The sequence below is a fragment of the Mixophyes fleayi genome, chromosome 1 (genome assembly GCF_038048845.1).
Source record: "Mixophyes fleayi isolate aMixFle1 chromosome 1, aMixFle1.hap1, whole genome shotgun sequence".
Lineage (NCBI taxonomy): Eukaryota > Metazoa > Chordata > Amphibia > Anura > Limnodynastidae > Mixophyes > Mixophyes fleayi.
Window position 1 is genome coordinate 131,471,216 of NC_134402.1, and position 15,931 is coordinate 131,487,146.

The window sequence follows — 15,931 nt, forward strand, 5'->3', positions numbered from 1 at the left end:
TACAGCACAAAGTAGGTACTTTATGATATGAGCATTGAATCAGAAGCTATTTGGGACACACAAATCCTTCACAAATAGTATTTGTGAAGTTCTGCCTGAGTGATGTCACCAGTTCATAGTAAATTTTCAGCCAGTATTTTTATAACTATAAGTTCAGCTGGCAGATGACTGGTGCACTCTCACATTGAAGCTACGTGTGTTTCATCTCTCATTTTCTTTTTATTTCATCTAATATTGTCTTTTGTGTGGTTCCACTCTAAGACTGTAATATGTCAAATGTGGGAATTCTTAATAGAGGTAGCAATGGCATCTGAACAGATTAGTCATTATTCATTCTATGTGTTCACCTTATCTTTCAATCTGTATATACTGTTTTTTGTTTTTCATTTATGCTTGTGTCACCCTTTATATTATATGTTCTTTTTGTTTTCTTCATTTTTGCATGCCTAAAGTACAGCCTTCACAGTGGAGGGTAGCACAAGGGGCTTCTGTACATCTCGCCAGTCTTCCCGCTGCTGCTCCTCCTCTTCTTTGTCTTCTGTTCCTTCCTCCTCATCATCTTACTGGTCACCATCCATAGAGTGCCCCAGTTGTGCCACCTGCTGCCAGTACCTGCTGAAGATTCTGGTCTCGCTATACATCTTCATTTTTGTTTGTTCATATGTTGTGTTTCTTTCCATCAATTCAGCAGCAAAGTGCACGGAAAACACAAACTCAAAGAGTCACTCGAATGAATCTGAACCTTCTCAGTCAAATCCTTCAATTGTGCAGTGTAAGTTCAGGGGACAGGAACCCAAGGTGCACTGTGGGGTACATGATATCTCCTATGCTGTATGAACATTGTATCAGTCACTGGGAGAATACAAAATACTGCTTAGTATAGATCATCCTATGTATTCACAATAAACCTCCTTTTTACTAAATCCTCAAATTACAAGTCATTAAACCTAAAGTATATAATCTAATGCACTTTGCTATCATCCATTTATGGCTTCAGACTGCTCCCTACAGTTTAATGCACACACTATACCCTTTGTAACTTGAAATTAGTATAGATTAGTGTAATTGCAATATGTTTCTAAAGTTGGACAACTTATGGGGTTTAAGCTACAGTAGTGTGGTGAATTTTATGGACTGAGTAACCTTTGTCACATGAATGTTCCAGCTTCTGTTTGAAAAATGTGAGTTGTAGTCAAGATAAAGCTTTCATATCAAATACTGTATCTTCAATTCTGATAAGTTCCTGTAAGTGTTCTGGGTGATTTTTTGTTATTCTTGTAGTAGTTGTAGGAGCCAAATTGTATTTTAGCTGTGGTGGCCAAGGGCTGTAAGATATACAGTGTTAATTGTCCCAAATATAGGACGCCACTAGCTTTATGTTCAGGCAATCGATCCACTCATTGGGACAGCAAATGCTGTGCTTCATGCATCACTAAGGACTCCAGTTTTACTGCAGCAGATATAAAGACTCTGCAACTAGAAATATCATCTCTCCCAGAGATCCCATAGTGCTAGAGCATATGTCAATGACATCCAAGCCATTAGTGCTGCATGCTAACACAGGCCTTAGATTAGAAAAGTTTAAAAACTATTGAATAGAAAATCTTAATATTTTGTAGGTTTTGCTAATTTCTGGAAAGTATGGAAAATCGTGGAAATGCATTATTATTTTTCTATGTGCTTGTTTTTCCCTGTATGTTGGCCATAAATAAAATAATGTCATATTGTCTATGGTATCACAAGAAAACCCTGTATGTCCTGAAAAAAACCAGTATAACATTTGTTCAGGTAGTGCAAAGTAATTCCCAGCAAACCAAATAGAATGTGACCAATGTTTAAACCATTAATTTAGACCAGTGGTTCCCAAACTGTGTGCCACGGTTCCCTGGGGTGCCGCGGCGATTCACAGGTGTGCCGCGGCAAAGGCCGGTGGTAATCAAGGCAGGGGACTACTTGGTAATTATTTTGGCTTAGGGGTTGCTTTAAAAAAATTATTGAGACCCTAGGGATGCTTTGATCTGAGAAAGTTTGAGATCCACTGATTTAGACAATAAAAGTTTGAAAAAATGAGGGTTTTTTTGGTGTATTCTTATAAATCTCTTCCTTAAAGTATGCTGCTCCAAAATTCCTGCTTCTTAAAACAGTCACCTCAGTTGCCTTCATTATAAGGCCAGCCTTTCTGCTCAATATGTTCACTAAAAGGGCAGTAAACGATTAGAGACCCAGTAGAACAAAATCAAGGTAAAAACTGGCATATGTGGTAAGACCGCCTATGAGCTGCCAACCATTAGAAACACTTGTTCCAGCACTAACTTACTGCACATAACTCATCCTCTGCACTTTTTAAAGTAGGCACAATAATGCGGGGAGGAAAGTGATGAAAATGTGGTGTAGCCCATAGTAACCAATAAGAAATTTGCTTTCATTATCTAAACTGAGAGAAAAATGACATCTAGAACCTGATTGGTTGCTATGGGCAACAACACCTATTTATTTCATAAATGGAATGTCTTTTATTTAACTACAATTAACTACATTAGTTGATGTATGTTAGTGATTATATAAACAGATGGATAGATGAGTAAATTTGTATATCACCAAATACAAACTGTAAATCGACTTACAGTATTATTGAAAAGAAAGTGTCAACCGCAGAGCTCTGGTTTTCATACCTGCCAACATCCAGAAAGCATGACAAAATAAGCCGTGCCCTCGTTCCACCCAAACTGTACCCACAAATTGACAGATGTAAGCAAAATCCCACCTACTTTCTGTTAAGCCCCACCAAATTGTGGTCTCAGAATTGGGTTGTCCCTACAAAGTCGCGACCATTGGAAGGTATGGTATACTACTGGAGAGCCGTCACAATAACATTGTATCAGCTTTCTTGGCATTATACTCATCAAAAACTAATGCGTAATTTAAGAATTACAATTGTGCTTGTGTTTTGTTTTTTGTTTTTTTTTTGTTTTGCTTATGTATCTTTTAGCCTATGTAAAAATAAAAACCTACATTTTATTAGTATTAAAGCGTTGTTTTCAGGTCAGCGCACATCATTTTAGCTTTACATTGCGCCTTTAATGTCCTAGTTATGTAAATGCAAGACTACATTGTTTTCGTCTTAAGGTTTAAAGAGCAACTAAACCATTGTAGTTGTTTCCCCAACAGTAAATATCACGCAGGCTGTGCTTAATCCATTGGATTTGGAATTAAAGCCACAGTTTGTATAAGCCTTAGAAACAAAAAGCCACAGTACCAAATTGCCCTAAGAGTCCGTGGTAATTTGCACTTTCACCATGGTACTTGTTTCATAAGGGGACACAGAAGTGGTTAATTGTCTCCTATAAAAGGTCTGATGCTCAAAAAATTGTGAGTGCTATGAAGTTATATATTTTTTTTTATCTCTGTGTTTAGTTTTAAGGGGAAGGGGGTTTTAAATCCATAAGTGTTGTGCAGTGTGTAGCAGGACCTATTTGATATACTAGTGAATATTTCATTTTGTCAGGTAAATATAGTACAATCTAGGAACAGATAGAAACAGGTTCGGTACAGTTATTTGGTTGCAGAAACATAGATGATGATCTTGAACTAGGGGGTAAAAATTAACCCAATTATGTGCTATTTTTTGTTTCTAAGTAGGCGATGCCTTGAAAGTGTATAAATCATTATCTGTCATGGGTAACTTAGTACAGGCCAATGACAAAGGTTAGTAACTAATGAACATATGGTAACAATTATTGTTTTTTATTTAACAATAAAAATGTGAAAGGAAATCTACATTATTGCAAAAATGTGTAATTTTAATTGCTGCGGCGTATTATTAGATAGCATAGCGGTCTGCATCATTATATACAAAGGAGTTCTGCAGTCTTTAAGTGACTGTAGATTATGGTCACCTTATTGATAACCACCACTGTGTGGAATGTGCAAGGGTTTATCACATATTGCTTAGTGAGTTGTCCTTTGGTCTAGGCATATACAGTAGAGGGATATTTACTAAAACTAACAGTTGTGCGGCTTTATCCTAAATTTTTCAATAGAAAAATGCCTTCATTTTGATAAGTTTTATTACCTTGTCAAAAAAATATTTGATTAGGAAAATGTAGCCACCAATGAAAAATGAAACCAAAAAATCCTTGGTTTTCTGATGGAAAATAATAAACTACAAGTTCCAGTAGTTAAATGGGGAAAAAATGGTTACAATGTCATAAAACGTAAAGGTTTCGAATTATTCTAGCCCTTGTTTAGACATGCTTTATGGTTTCCACTGTGCGTAAATCACTTTCCAGTAGAATATATCTGTGTACTCTGAAATAGCAGTTCTATCTCAGTGTCTTGAGTTCATTTCTGTGACATTTGCAGTAATTGCATGGCTGCTAGAACAAGATTTATCTGCTATTGGTGAAAATTGTTTGCAGAAGTGAAAGAAACTGTTTAAGAAACAGCCAGTAACAATCGTGTACTGTAATATTGCACACACATAATCTTTATCTTTGTGTGTATATACATTTGGAGCCACATTATATGAAGACAATGGTGAAATCCAGCCCACTGACTTGTCCATTTATTGCCTCCACTCCTGCACATAGAGTATACACACATTCAGCCACAACTTTTAAATCACCTGTCTAATATTGTGCATATCCCACTCATGCCACCAAAGCAGCTCTGACCCGTTGAGGCATGGACTCCACAAGACCTCTGAAAGTGCCCTGTCGTATCTGGCACGTTGGCACCAGATCCTTTGAGTCCTGTAAGTTGCTTGGTGGGGCCTCTACGACTCAGACTTTTTTTCCCAGCACTTCCCATAGATGCTCGATAAGATTGAGATCTGGGGAATTTGGAGGCCAAGTCTACGCCTTGAACTCTTTGTCAAATCCTTAAAGCCATTCCTGAACAATTTTTGCAGTGTGGCAGGGCCTTCGTTCCACACAGGCATCAATGAGCCTTTGTCGTCCAAGACCCTGTCACCGTTTCACCGGTTGTCCATGCTTGGACCACTTTTGGTAGGTACTAATCACTGCATACCAGGAATACCCTACAAGACCTGCCATTTTGGAGATGCTCTGACCCATTATTTTAGCCATCACAATCTGGCCCTTGTAAAAGTCACTCAGATCCTTATGCTACCATTTTTCCTGCTTCCAACACATTAACTTCAAGAACTGACTGTTCACTTGCTGTCTAATATAACCCCCCCCCCCCCTTTACAGGTGACATTGTAATGAGATAATCAGTGTTACTAAATTCACTTGTCAGTGGTTTTAATGTTTTGATCAGTGTATGAATCCCACATTTTGGGGGTGATGTGTAACAACTGATGGCTCCCTCCATTGTTGTATATGAACCTTACTCCATGTGTATGAGTGAGTTCCTCAGACCACTAGTGTGTCCATGTCCAGGCTTTAATGAGCACAATAGTGACAAATGAATGCAAACAATTATCCTCCTTAAGACCATATTCCCCAGTGTACATAAGTGTGGAAATTTAAGAAATAGAATACTAGTAATCCTGAATTTGTGTTAATAAGACCAGTCAAATTATACCTTAATTACCTTCTTAAAAATATGTTGATTTGTGTTGTAACAGTGTAAAAAATTCTCCACCTTACATTTTATTTTTAGTTGTTATACACAAAAATAAATCAATTAAGTTTTTTTTATGAAATATTAAAATATATTAAGCAATCCTATGAAAAATTACAGGGTTTTTTCTACATCACTGTGGTAGGCTATATGAAGAATGTTGATATTTACCATTTTCCTGTGGTTTGATTTTTCAGGCTGCTATTGCTTTGTTATTCTGCTCAGCGTCATGGCATACAGTCACATGGCACATGATGTTGTAAGCAGAGATTCTTTTCAACGCCCGTCTGAGCTCTGTCTGCTTTGTGTAATGCAAAATCCCCTTACTGCTCTCTCCTCTGCCATTCTGTGAGCCTGTGTCTGTAAAGGACTGTGTCTGGCAGCCATATTTTATAAGTTCCAGAGAGATTTTGATGATGATTTGTAGAAGAACAGCTTAAAAGTACTCAACTTCCTATTCAAAGAATAAAAATCTTCTATGTGGAATCGCTGCTTTAATGAATTTAGTTCAGTAGTGTTAATCATAATCTCCTCCATGCTCTTTTGCGTATAAAGAGGTGATGCAAATGATCAGGATATATCAGTTCTTCGTTGAGAAAACAACTTGTTAAATGTGAGAACAAGTTTGATGTGCTTAATGAATACAGTATAACAATGCAGCTATTTTCCTGTGCAATCTGTATGCATATCAAAATTGTACAAACATTTTGTAATTTCAAAGACAAAGCATCAGACAGTATGTTATTATGCAGTGCTTTGATATTCTGTAACATTCAATTAAATAAACCTTTTATTTTCTAGCCCGAAAGCAGGAAATCATCAAAGTTACAGAACAGCTAATTGAAGCTATTAATAATGGAGACTTTGAAGCATATACGTAAGTGTCATAATTGTGCATTAATGCTTGCAATATGCTTACGTACGTATGAGTACCTTTGTGGACTTCTTTGAGTTTGTGAATACAGTTGAGGTCAGTAGAATAGTGCAGTTTTCCTTTATCAGGACCCCGACAATTTTGTCTCTGCTTGGGAGGGTACCTAAGCATCAGAACCAGAGCTACCCTTGTTCTGCCTACAGTGGAACACCCAAAGGAATTTTAGACTAAAATGCATAACTTTTTGAATACCACATGGAACAGTAAGAACACTGCATCCATGATTGAAGGGTTCTGAATGAAGGAACCGTTAGAAAGTTGGGGGTATATTTACTAAACTGTGGGTTTGAAAAACCTTTCAGATTCTAGTTATCATTTTTTTAGTACATTCTACAAAATTCCAGCTAGAATCTGATTGGTTGCTCTAGGCAACATCTCTACCTTTTCAATCATGCAGTTTAGTAATTATACCCCTTAGACTTTCAACATTGATTGCTGAAAACTAATGTAATACCTGAGTATGACTGTTACGTTTGGGACAAGTTCTCCAGAGAGTTAGTTGCATAGTGTTGTTTATATGTGTAGGGGAAAGGTGCTCTGATGGGAGTAGTTGTACTGATTGGCTGAGCAATTAGCAACTGCTGCCTAATATTGCTGCTCATCTCCACTAATTGAATTAGACGATAGTTATATAGTTTCTAAGGTTGAAAAAATGACACAGGTCTAAATTCTAGGTTCATAACTTCTTAAGGGTATGTTTAGTCATTAACATTGGTGTGCAAAAAAATAATTATTTTTTTTACTTTATGTACAAATATAAATAATATTAGTGCTTCTATAGCTGCATTTGTTAAATATTTCCAATACAAGTTTGATGGTCTGTTTACAGAAAGATTTGTGATCCTGGCCTTACTTCATTTGAACCTGAAGCTCTAGGAAATCTTGTGGAAGGCATGGATTTCCATCGGTTTTACTTTGAAAATGGTGGGTTTTATTTGTTTTAAAGTGTTTTCTAATGAATATTTTTAATAGCCTTAAATGTCCACTACGTTTCACCAGGTATAATCTCTAAACCAAAATGTGTTGTACTACAAGACCACTAAAGTCGTAATGGGATCTAACACAAGTCAAACAGCTGATACTGAAGTATGCAAGGCTGTCATAACATCTCTGTCCCTGGGTTTGAATCTACAATGCAACACAGTACTTTTCTATAGGGCCAATCTGTAAATTCTCTCTATTGACTCCAAAAGAAAATCCCCTTCCCCCAACATGAGAGCTCGCTCCAGAGGAGTGAAAGAGAGCTTGGGGAACATGTTATTTTGGGGTCTCTAATAACTGGGAGAAGCTGTGTTAGTAAATACAATTTATATTAAAACATGTTTACCTCCCTATCCCTACTAAAATATATAGCCAGCGCCATAAAGACTGAACTGGTTTACTTAAACGGGTTAACAAGCGTGGGGTGTCCCTGCTAAAGGCATAACCAGACTAGACACTGTATAATAGACAACAAGCCAGTCACTCTATATTAGGGCAGGTTTGTCTGTAATAGTGTGAACTAGCACCTGTTCAGTGCTGAAGCTTCTATAGTGGGTGACTGGTTTCACTATACCAGGAGTCATGCTCGTTGTCCCCCTGTTTAGGAGCAACCAGCTCTGGTTGGTTGACGAATTTAAAATTGGTACCTGTCTATGGCCCATTTATTGCCAAAGCAATTATGTCAATTAAGTTTATACAACATATGGAAACTCCATTGAAATAAATGGGTTATGGAAACATACAGCACAACGCTGGTTAGACCGCCTCTGTAAACCCTGGTGGCTATGTATACAATGCGTTCCCGTCAACAAAAATAGTGCAAAAAAGTATGCTGCAATGCAATTGCGCATAAATGTGTGGACGCAAATTGGTTTGAAACATTAAATAGAATGGAATTTATTTGATACACGTTCGCACTTTAAAACACCTTAGGGCTCTTACCCACTGCTATTTAAATGCACCAGTCTTGCCTTCTTAACCCAAGGGTGAAGAATGCAAATGCATTTAAACAATAAACAAATTCTGTCATATGTGTCCATACCCATTTGCATGCATACCTGTGTCTGCATGCATTTAATTTATAGACACTGTTTTATCCATTCCAGGGCATGTTACTGCGCATAAAAATATCAATACATATCTATGAGCAGTTACACTAGCTTTGTACTGTGTTTTTCACATTCATGTGAATGGTCCATTAATTTCATTATATGTATAAACTCCATTGAAATTAATGGGTAATTTACAGGAATGGTGCTCCCTGCATTGTTAATTTGTCTTTTTCCAATGAATTTCTTTAGATTTATGATCCAAGCAGGGAGTCCTTGGGAGTCCCATCATGGTTACCCAGTCACATTGTGGCTATCATGGGACACCACATATGCCTGCTTTAAACGGCTAAGGGGAGCCCCCAGTCAATTCAGTTTTCTGTCATTCTGTTGCAGGGATCTAACAAGAGCAGTTTGTGTTTTCCGTTGTGTTTTTTGTTGTTGTTTTTTATTATTCTTCTTGGATTCCAAGTTAAGAACATTTCCTGTGGTTTACATGAAGAATTCCTTTAGATTTCAATATGTAATACAAGAAAAATTTTCATTGTTATTGAATAAGTCTGTTTTATTTACATAAGTAATGCACAAAGAAACTGACTCATCAGTGGTGTTTCTAAATTTATTTACTTGTTAGTCATGTTTCCTGAAAAAACCCAAAAATAAGTTACACAGTATCTTGTAGTGTGTAAAGAACCTTGGGTTCTCTATCTGCTAAATTTTCATTCCTGCCAAACCCTGTCAGCTCTGGATGCATTGCCATTGAAATACTTGTTCTGATAGCACCCAGCTAGACAGTTGTATATCATTCAGTACACAAATAGCTGACCTTGAGAATTCTCACTCTCCAGATGTTGCTCATCAGCTTTGGCTGAGCAAGAAGAGCTTAAGCATTAAAGGTATTCCTTAGTGAGCATCCAAATTCACTATAACAAAATTAAACGTACGTCATCTATTTTTGTTTTTTATAGTCCTCATCTTACATGTATTTTTCTTAGCTTTGTCCAAGGGCAACAAGCCAATCCATACCATCATCCTGAACCCCCATGTCCACTTGATTGGAGAAGATGCCGCCTGCATTGCCTACATCCGACTCACTCAATACATGGATGGCACAGGATTGCCAAAGACTATGCAGTCTGAAGAGACCCGTGTGTGGCACCGCCGTGATGGAAAATGGCAGAATGTACATTTCCACCGATCTGGGTCCCCAACAATACCCAAGTAAGGGGTAGCCAATTAAATAGACTGTCCAGGAGAACATAGTTCCTAAACGGTGTGAATGTTTTATGCATTAAACATTGTGTTACATAAGACTGGTTGGTAATTATTTTTACATGCAGTATTGTTCCTGTGAAAATCTCTATAAATACCTTTTTTTTACAGATTAAAACTGCTTCATGACAGATGGTGCTAGTGCATGTATGGTTTTGTTCGTTCAGTACTTTTCCAATACTTTCCCATAGCTCAAAGGTTCACATCAGGATATTCTTTTAGAGAGATATCCTGTTCATTATATTTTCTACTATCAGTATAGCTATATGGAGAGACATCAACGGAAAAGTATTGCTTCTTCAGTATAAAATACTAGTAAGGCATAGTTTCATATTTATAGGACTTAACATTTGTAAAACCCAAAAAATGTTTTGTATACCAACAGAACTTCATGTTTTATAAGGTTCTCCAAACACAGTGTTTGGTTGGAGAATGCTGTGAAAGCCGCATCATACCTAAAGAATATATTGTGCATTGAGATCTAGGGGCCTGATTTATTAAGGATCTTAACTTGAGAAACTTCTTATTTCAGTCTCCTGGACAAAACCATGCTACAATGCAAGGGGTGCAAATTAGTATTCTGTTTTGCACATAAGTTAAATACTGACTGTTTTTTCATGTAGCACACAAATACTTGATAGCTTATTTGTACACTGAAATTTAAAGTTGATATTTGTGTGCTACATGAAAAAACAGTCAGTATTTAACTTATGTGCAAAACAGAATACTAATTTGCACCACTTGCATTGTAACATGGTTTTGTCCAGGAGACTGAAATAAGAAGTTTCTCAAGTTAAGATCCTTAATGAATCAGGCCCTAGATTTCTATTTGTCAGGGTAGGGGTATGTAAACCCAACTATACCCTTTACCTCTGTTTCATTAAAGTGAACTTTTCTTCTTAAATGGTCTTTTATGTCAAATTTGCAGCATTGGACTATCTGATACTTAGCCTGATCATTCTTTCTTTTCTTTGTAGCTAACTCTAAGCCTTGCCAGCCTTTTACTCTAAACACTCAAGACAACTGGATGGTATCTCTTGCACAAACTGCATCCTTCCTTTGCGTTTATTGAGCACAGAATGTCTTCATGTGTAACGCTTTTTTGCGTTGTATTTTCAAATTTTTATTTCTGCCACAGCTCAAGATCCCAACAGGATGGTTTTCATTTACACTGAAGACAATATCATTTCTCTCTTTATAATTCTACTATTTTGATATGTCTAATTTTGCCAGGTCTCAAAGTATAATAATTTAAATGTAAACATTTCTATTTTGTTTTCTTCATTTAGTCAGGTTTATAAGTAGTAGACAACTTAAGTGCAGAGATTTTTTTTAAAAAAAGTTGTTCCTACTTATGTTGTAGCTTTGAACTCTGGCTACAAATTATAAGCTCAAGATCATTTCAATTCAAAGTACTTGATTTGCAAATGCAGAAATATCTTAAGTACTTGCATTTCAATATGCAGTAAATACTGATTTAAGACCGAAGTCACTTTAATTACTGTATTATCTTTAAAAACAACAAGAAAAGACGCTATAGTGTTAGATTTACCAAGGATATCTGTCTAATTAATATTCAGTATATAGTAAATTATGAATGGGTGATAGATGGTTTTTGACAAAAAATGAAAAGTTAAATTTTACAATCGGGGTAATTTTAGTCCATTCACGAAATATCTATTTTTGTGTTTTAGTCTGTAACACTTAGATGTTATGTATTGTATGTCGTAAAGAATGTGGTTTTTAATGGTTAGGGTAAAAAAAAGTAGTAATGATCTATGTGAGAAGATGAAGATATCTTTTAATTCTACAGGCTATACCTTTCTACTAATGTTTCAATGTTTTGTCACAATGCATAATATATTTGCTTACAGTAAAAAGCATTGTGAATGATCTGCTACAGATTTTTTTTGTAAAGCTGTATAAATAAAACGACCCGCATAAACCTTATGCACAGAATGCTTGCCTGTAACAGCTTTCTAATGGAAACGTAGTGACCTGGTTTTCTATTTCTTATATTCTGTAGCTGTTTAACTATATTCTTACAGCCACATTCATGTGTACTTCATCCCACTACTTTTACAACTGTACAGTTCAGCTTCTCTGTGGGCTGTTTACTTTAATGCTGAGGTTGCATGATGGAACGGAGTTGTTGTTTTTTTTATCGGTCGTCCATATACCGATAAGTCTTTTTGAATTTGTATTATTCCACTTTTGAGAATATCAAAGCAATTCTGTACAATTCTTAATGTTATAGTGTAGTGAATGTAAGTGGAGTAATCCTAGTATACGAATAAACAATTTATTTTCTACAATATGTAAACAAATAAAACGTGTTTGAGCCATTTAAACCTGCCAATTAAATCCTGTGAAAAATGTTTTGTTTTTTTGTTTGTTTTTTTATTTCCGCTCATCATTATCTAGAAGTGGTTCCACTGTTAGTATTTGTAATGTTGTAAAGTTCTGATTTGCTTTGTATTTTTTTCTTTCATTTATATATAGCATGGAATGCTGACATAGTACTGTAAACCGAATCTGTCTTCCACACAACCATGTGAGAAACGCATCAATAGACTGCACTATGGTGATTTAATTTTATCATCTTTTGAAATGTTGCAATATTCCAATAGACACCATATGTATATTACTTGCCATACAATAATTGATATAATTAAAAATATAATAAAATTGTGTTTTCTGTTGCAGTTGTTTGTCTTAACTTATCCATGAGAAAGAAGGTTTATTCCTCTGTTGGTGATGTTTGTATGATTCTGTCTGCATAATCTAATTTGGTTAAAATGCTATATAACCTTGACTACATTATCTCTACGTTCTCTGGGTACACCATACTTGCCAACTCTCCCTGAATGTCAGGGAGACTCCCTGAAATAGGGGTGATCTCCCTCACTCCCTGACGAGTCTGGCATTCTCCCTGATGCTGAGCCAGTACAAGACGTAGTTGGCTTCGCCATCTGTGGCATGATGACACAGTTCAGATATTGTGTCCTATGTCCATGTATTGATGCCTATGGAGGTGGCCATTTTCTTGGAGACCAAGATTTAATGAAAGATTGACAGCTAAGACAATATGACTTCAGTAATGGAGACAGAAATGTAAAAGACACTTCAGTCTTTAGAAATTCATTAGCTGCTTTTCTTTAACGCATAGTTGCCTACTCTCCCGGAATGTCCAGGAGACCTCCCGGGAGAGCAGGGCAACCTCCCGGTTCTCAACCCTGCAATAGGTAAGTGGCGGGGCTTAATGACGCAAATATTGCATCATTTTAGCCTCGCCCACTGCAGTAATTGTCCAAAATTGTGACAATCGTTTAGGGTGTGTGGCCAAAATGATGTGATTCATCAAGCTCCGCCCCTGCACGCCCACCTCGCCCAGGATCTCCCTGAAGCCAACAAGGAAAAGTTGCAAGTATGGTGTACACTGACCTCTCCCAGCAAGCCTAATTTTTTCTTTTCATGGCCGTTCTCTCTAACAACTTCAAGAATGCATGTCATATATGTTGGTCTGTAATAACTTCTACAGTATGTACAGATGATGCTCTTTTAATTAATATTTATACACATCACACACAAAGCTCATGTTCATTCACATGGCAATAGTATACACTATGGACTTGATTCATGTTTGGACACAGGTTTTTCTGCGTGCCGTATCTTGCGTGAAATAGCTCTGCGCATGCTCCAATACGGGCCTTATGTTAATGAACGCAATTCATGTCTGGAAATGACATTTGCAACTGCGACAACTTGCAACTTGAAGGGCAGAACAGGGGAGGGAAGAGGCGAATAAACATAGGCAATATACAGTAATGGTGAGCCGGTGCAGATTCTGCTGATTCAAGTCCGGAATTTCTCTTAAGTACTTTATTTTTTTAGACGTAACATTTGTATCAGCTACAGGGCAGGTGTAAGTGCCATCTGATAGTGATGACTGTAATGGCATAGTCTTTGTATTGAAGAATACATGTACGCATGCCACTAGATAGCAAAGAAAATGTGTGTGCAAGGAAGATTGAATATATCATCATCATCAACATTTATTTATATAGCACCAGCAATAAACAATACTGTTTAAAACAAACAAAGAGTTGAGGAGGTACTGCTCACAAGCTTACAATCTATGGGTCAATGAGAGTGAAAACATGAGGATAAATCTACATATTGCATTTCGGTCCAGCCAGATTGCATAGGTAAAAACTGACTAGTATGCTATATGATGCAGTTACACAGCGATGTTGGTTAGGGGGTCAGATGGTTGTTCTCTTGTGTGAATTGTGTAAAGGGTGGTAAGAAGTTAACCTGGTGGTTGAGGAATATTCTAAGCTTGCCCGAAGAGGTGGGTTTTTAGAGAACGCTTAAAGGTTTGTAGACCAGAGGAAAGTGTTATTGTCCGAGAGAAGGAATTCCATAGAGTGGTTGCAGCTCGAAAAAAGTCCTAGAAGCGGGAATGGGAGAATGTAATAAGAGTGGATGCGAGATGCAGATCTTGTGTAGAACGGAGTTCCCGAGTTGGGAGATATTTTGAGACAAGGGAGGAGATGTTAGTAGAAGAATTTTAAATTGGATTCAGTAAAAAATAGGCAACCAATGTAGAGATTGGCAGAGTGGCTCAGCAGAGGAAGTACGATTTGCCTGGAAAATCAAACTACCCACTGCGTGCAAAATAGATCATAGGGGTGAGAGGCTGTTTAGGGGAAGTAAGGAGAGAATTGCAATAATCAATGCGGGAGATGAGGAGTACATGAATTAGAGTTTTTGCAGTGTCTTGTGTAAGATGTGCGCATTCTGGAAATGTTACATACATCTAAAAATCATGATATAGATATAGTCGATGTGGAAAACAAAGAATAGTTCTGAGTCAAGGATCACACCTAGACAGCGAGCTTGGGATTTGTCAACAGAAATGTCAGATAGGTAAGTTCTATTGGTGGGTGGAAATATTATTAACTCTGTTTTTGAAAGATTAAGTTTGAATTGGCGAGAGGACATCCAAGAAGAAATGGCAGTAAGGCAGTCAGTAACGCAGGACATCACAGAAGGCGAGAGATCAGGAGAGGATAGATAAATTTGGGTATCATCCGCATAGAGATGCTATTGAAATCCAAGAAGTGGTATAGATAGAGAACAGCAGAGGACCTAGTACTGAGCCTTGTGGTACTTTAACTGATGAAGAAAGCGGAGCAGAGGTGGATCCAGAGAAATTAACAATGAAAGAGCAATTAGAAAGGTAGGATGAGAACCAGGATAGGACAGTGTCTTGAAGACCAAGGGATTGTAGTATTTGTATGAGAAGAGTGGTCAACAGTGTTGAATGCAGCAGAGACATCCAGGAGAATTAGAAGAGAGTAATGACTTTTTGTTTTAGCAGTGATCAAATCATTGACAACCTTAGGCAACGCAGTCTCTGTGGAGTGAGAGTGAAAGTTTGACTGAAGAGGATCAAATTGGTTGTTTGCGGAAAGGAAGTATGTGAGGCGAGTCTTTCTAGAAGTTTAGAGGGGCATGGGAGTTGAAAGAGAGTAGATACTTCATCTTCATTTGTGAGATCAAATGAAGAGTGGGTGGCTCTCACTGTCTCTGGTCCACTCTTGCTTGTTGAGGAAGATGATATCATTCCTAGTCTATAGACTATATACATAGATTCTTTTAATGCATACTATATATACAATGTCATTTATAAACATTTTTTCTAAAATCTATTTTTATTAATGATTTTACTGTTAAGAGTTGTTCATTCCCTTTTTAATTTTTTTTTTTATGTGTTCTGATATGACTATTTGCGTATACTGTAGTTTGTTCTCTCTGTCTAGCTATGGCAAGTAAAGTTTAGGCAGAGCGTAATTGCACCCATATTAAACTGGCAACGTATCTTGAGATCTGCTTGGATTGGAATACGGTCAGAACTACACTTGAATTCCATACTCTACATTTTAAAGTGCAAGTTACGTGCAGGTTGCATCCAAACCTGAGTTAGACCCTATAGAAACTGCTCTAACCCAGTATACAGTCAGGTCCATAAATATTGGGACATCGACACATTTGGGCTCTATACACCACCACAATGGATTTGAAATGAAACAAACAAGATGTG

The 15,931-nt window shown here is 37.0% G+C and overlaps 1 protein-coding gene across 18 annotated transcripts in view; it reads left to right on the forward strand.

Moving 5' to 3' along the window:
• The window catches only part of CAMK2D (calcium/calmodulin dependent protein kinase II delta), a 184,950-nt gene extending 172,423 nt beyond the window's left edge, over positions 1 to 12,527 (forward strand). For 6 of the 18 annotated variants that reach the window (XM_075200351.1, XM_075200348.1, XM_075200354.1 and 3 more), the window contains 5 exons: positions 689 to 772; positions 6,388 to 6,463; positions 7,350 to 7,444; positions 9,546 to 9,771; positions 10,800 to 12,527. In XM_075200351.1, the coding sequence (XP_075056452.1) occupies positions 689 to 772; positions 6,388 to 6,463; positions 7,350 to 7,444; positions 9,546 to 9,771; positions 10,800 to 10,803 (485 nt within the window). In that variant the 3' untranslated portion in view covers positions 10,804 to 12,527. Of the gene's footprint in view, positions 1 to 688; positions 773 to 6,387; positions 6,464 to 7,349; positions 7,445 to 9,545; positions 9,776 to 10,799 lie in introns of those variants that run through there. The other 12 variants (XM_075200360.1, XM_075200355.1, XM_075200361.1 and 9 more) reach the window with 3 other exon arrangements.
• The last annotated feature ends 3,404 nt before the right edge of the window (positions 12,528 to 15,931 follow it).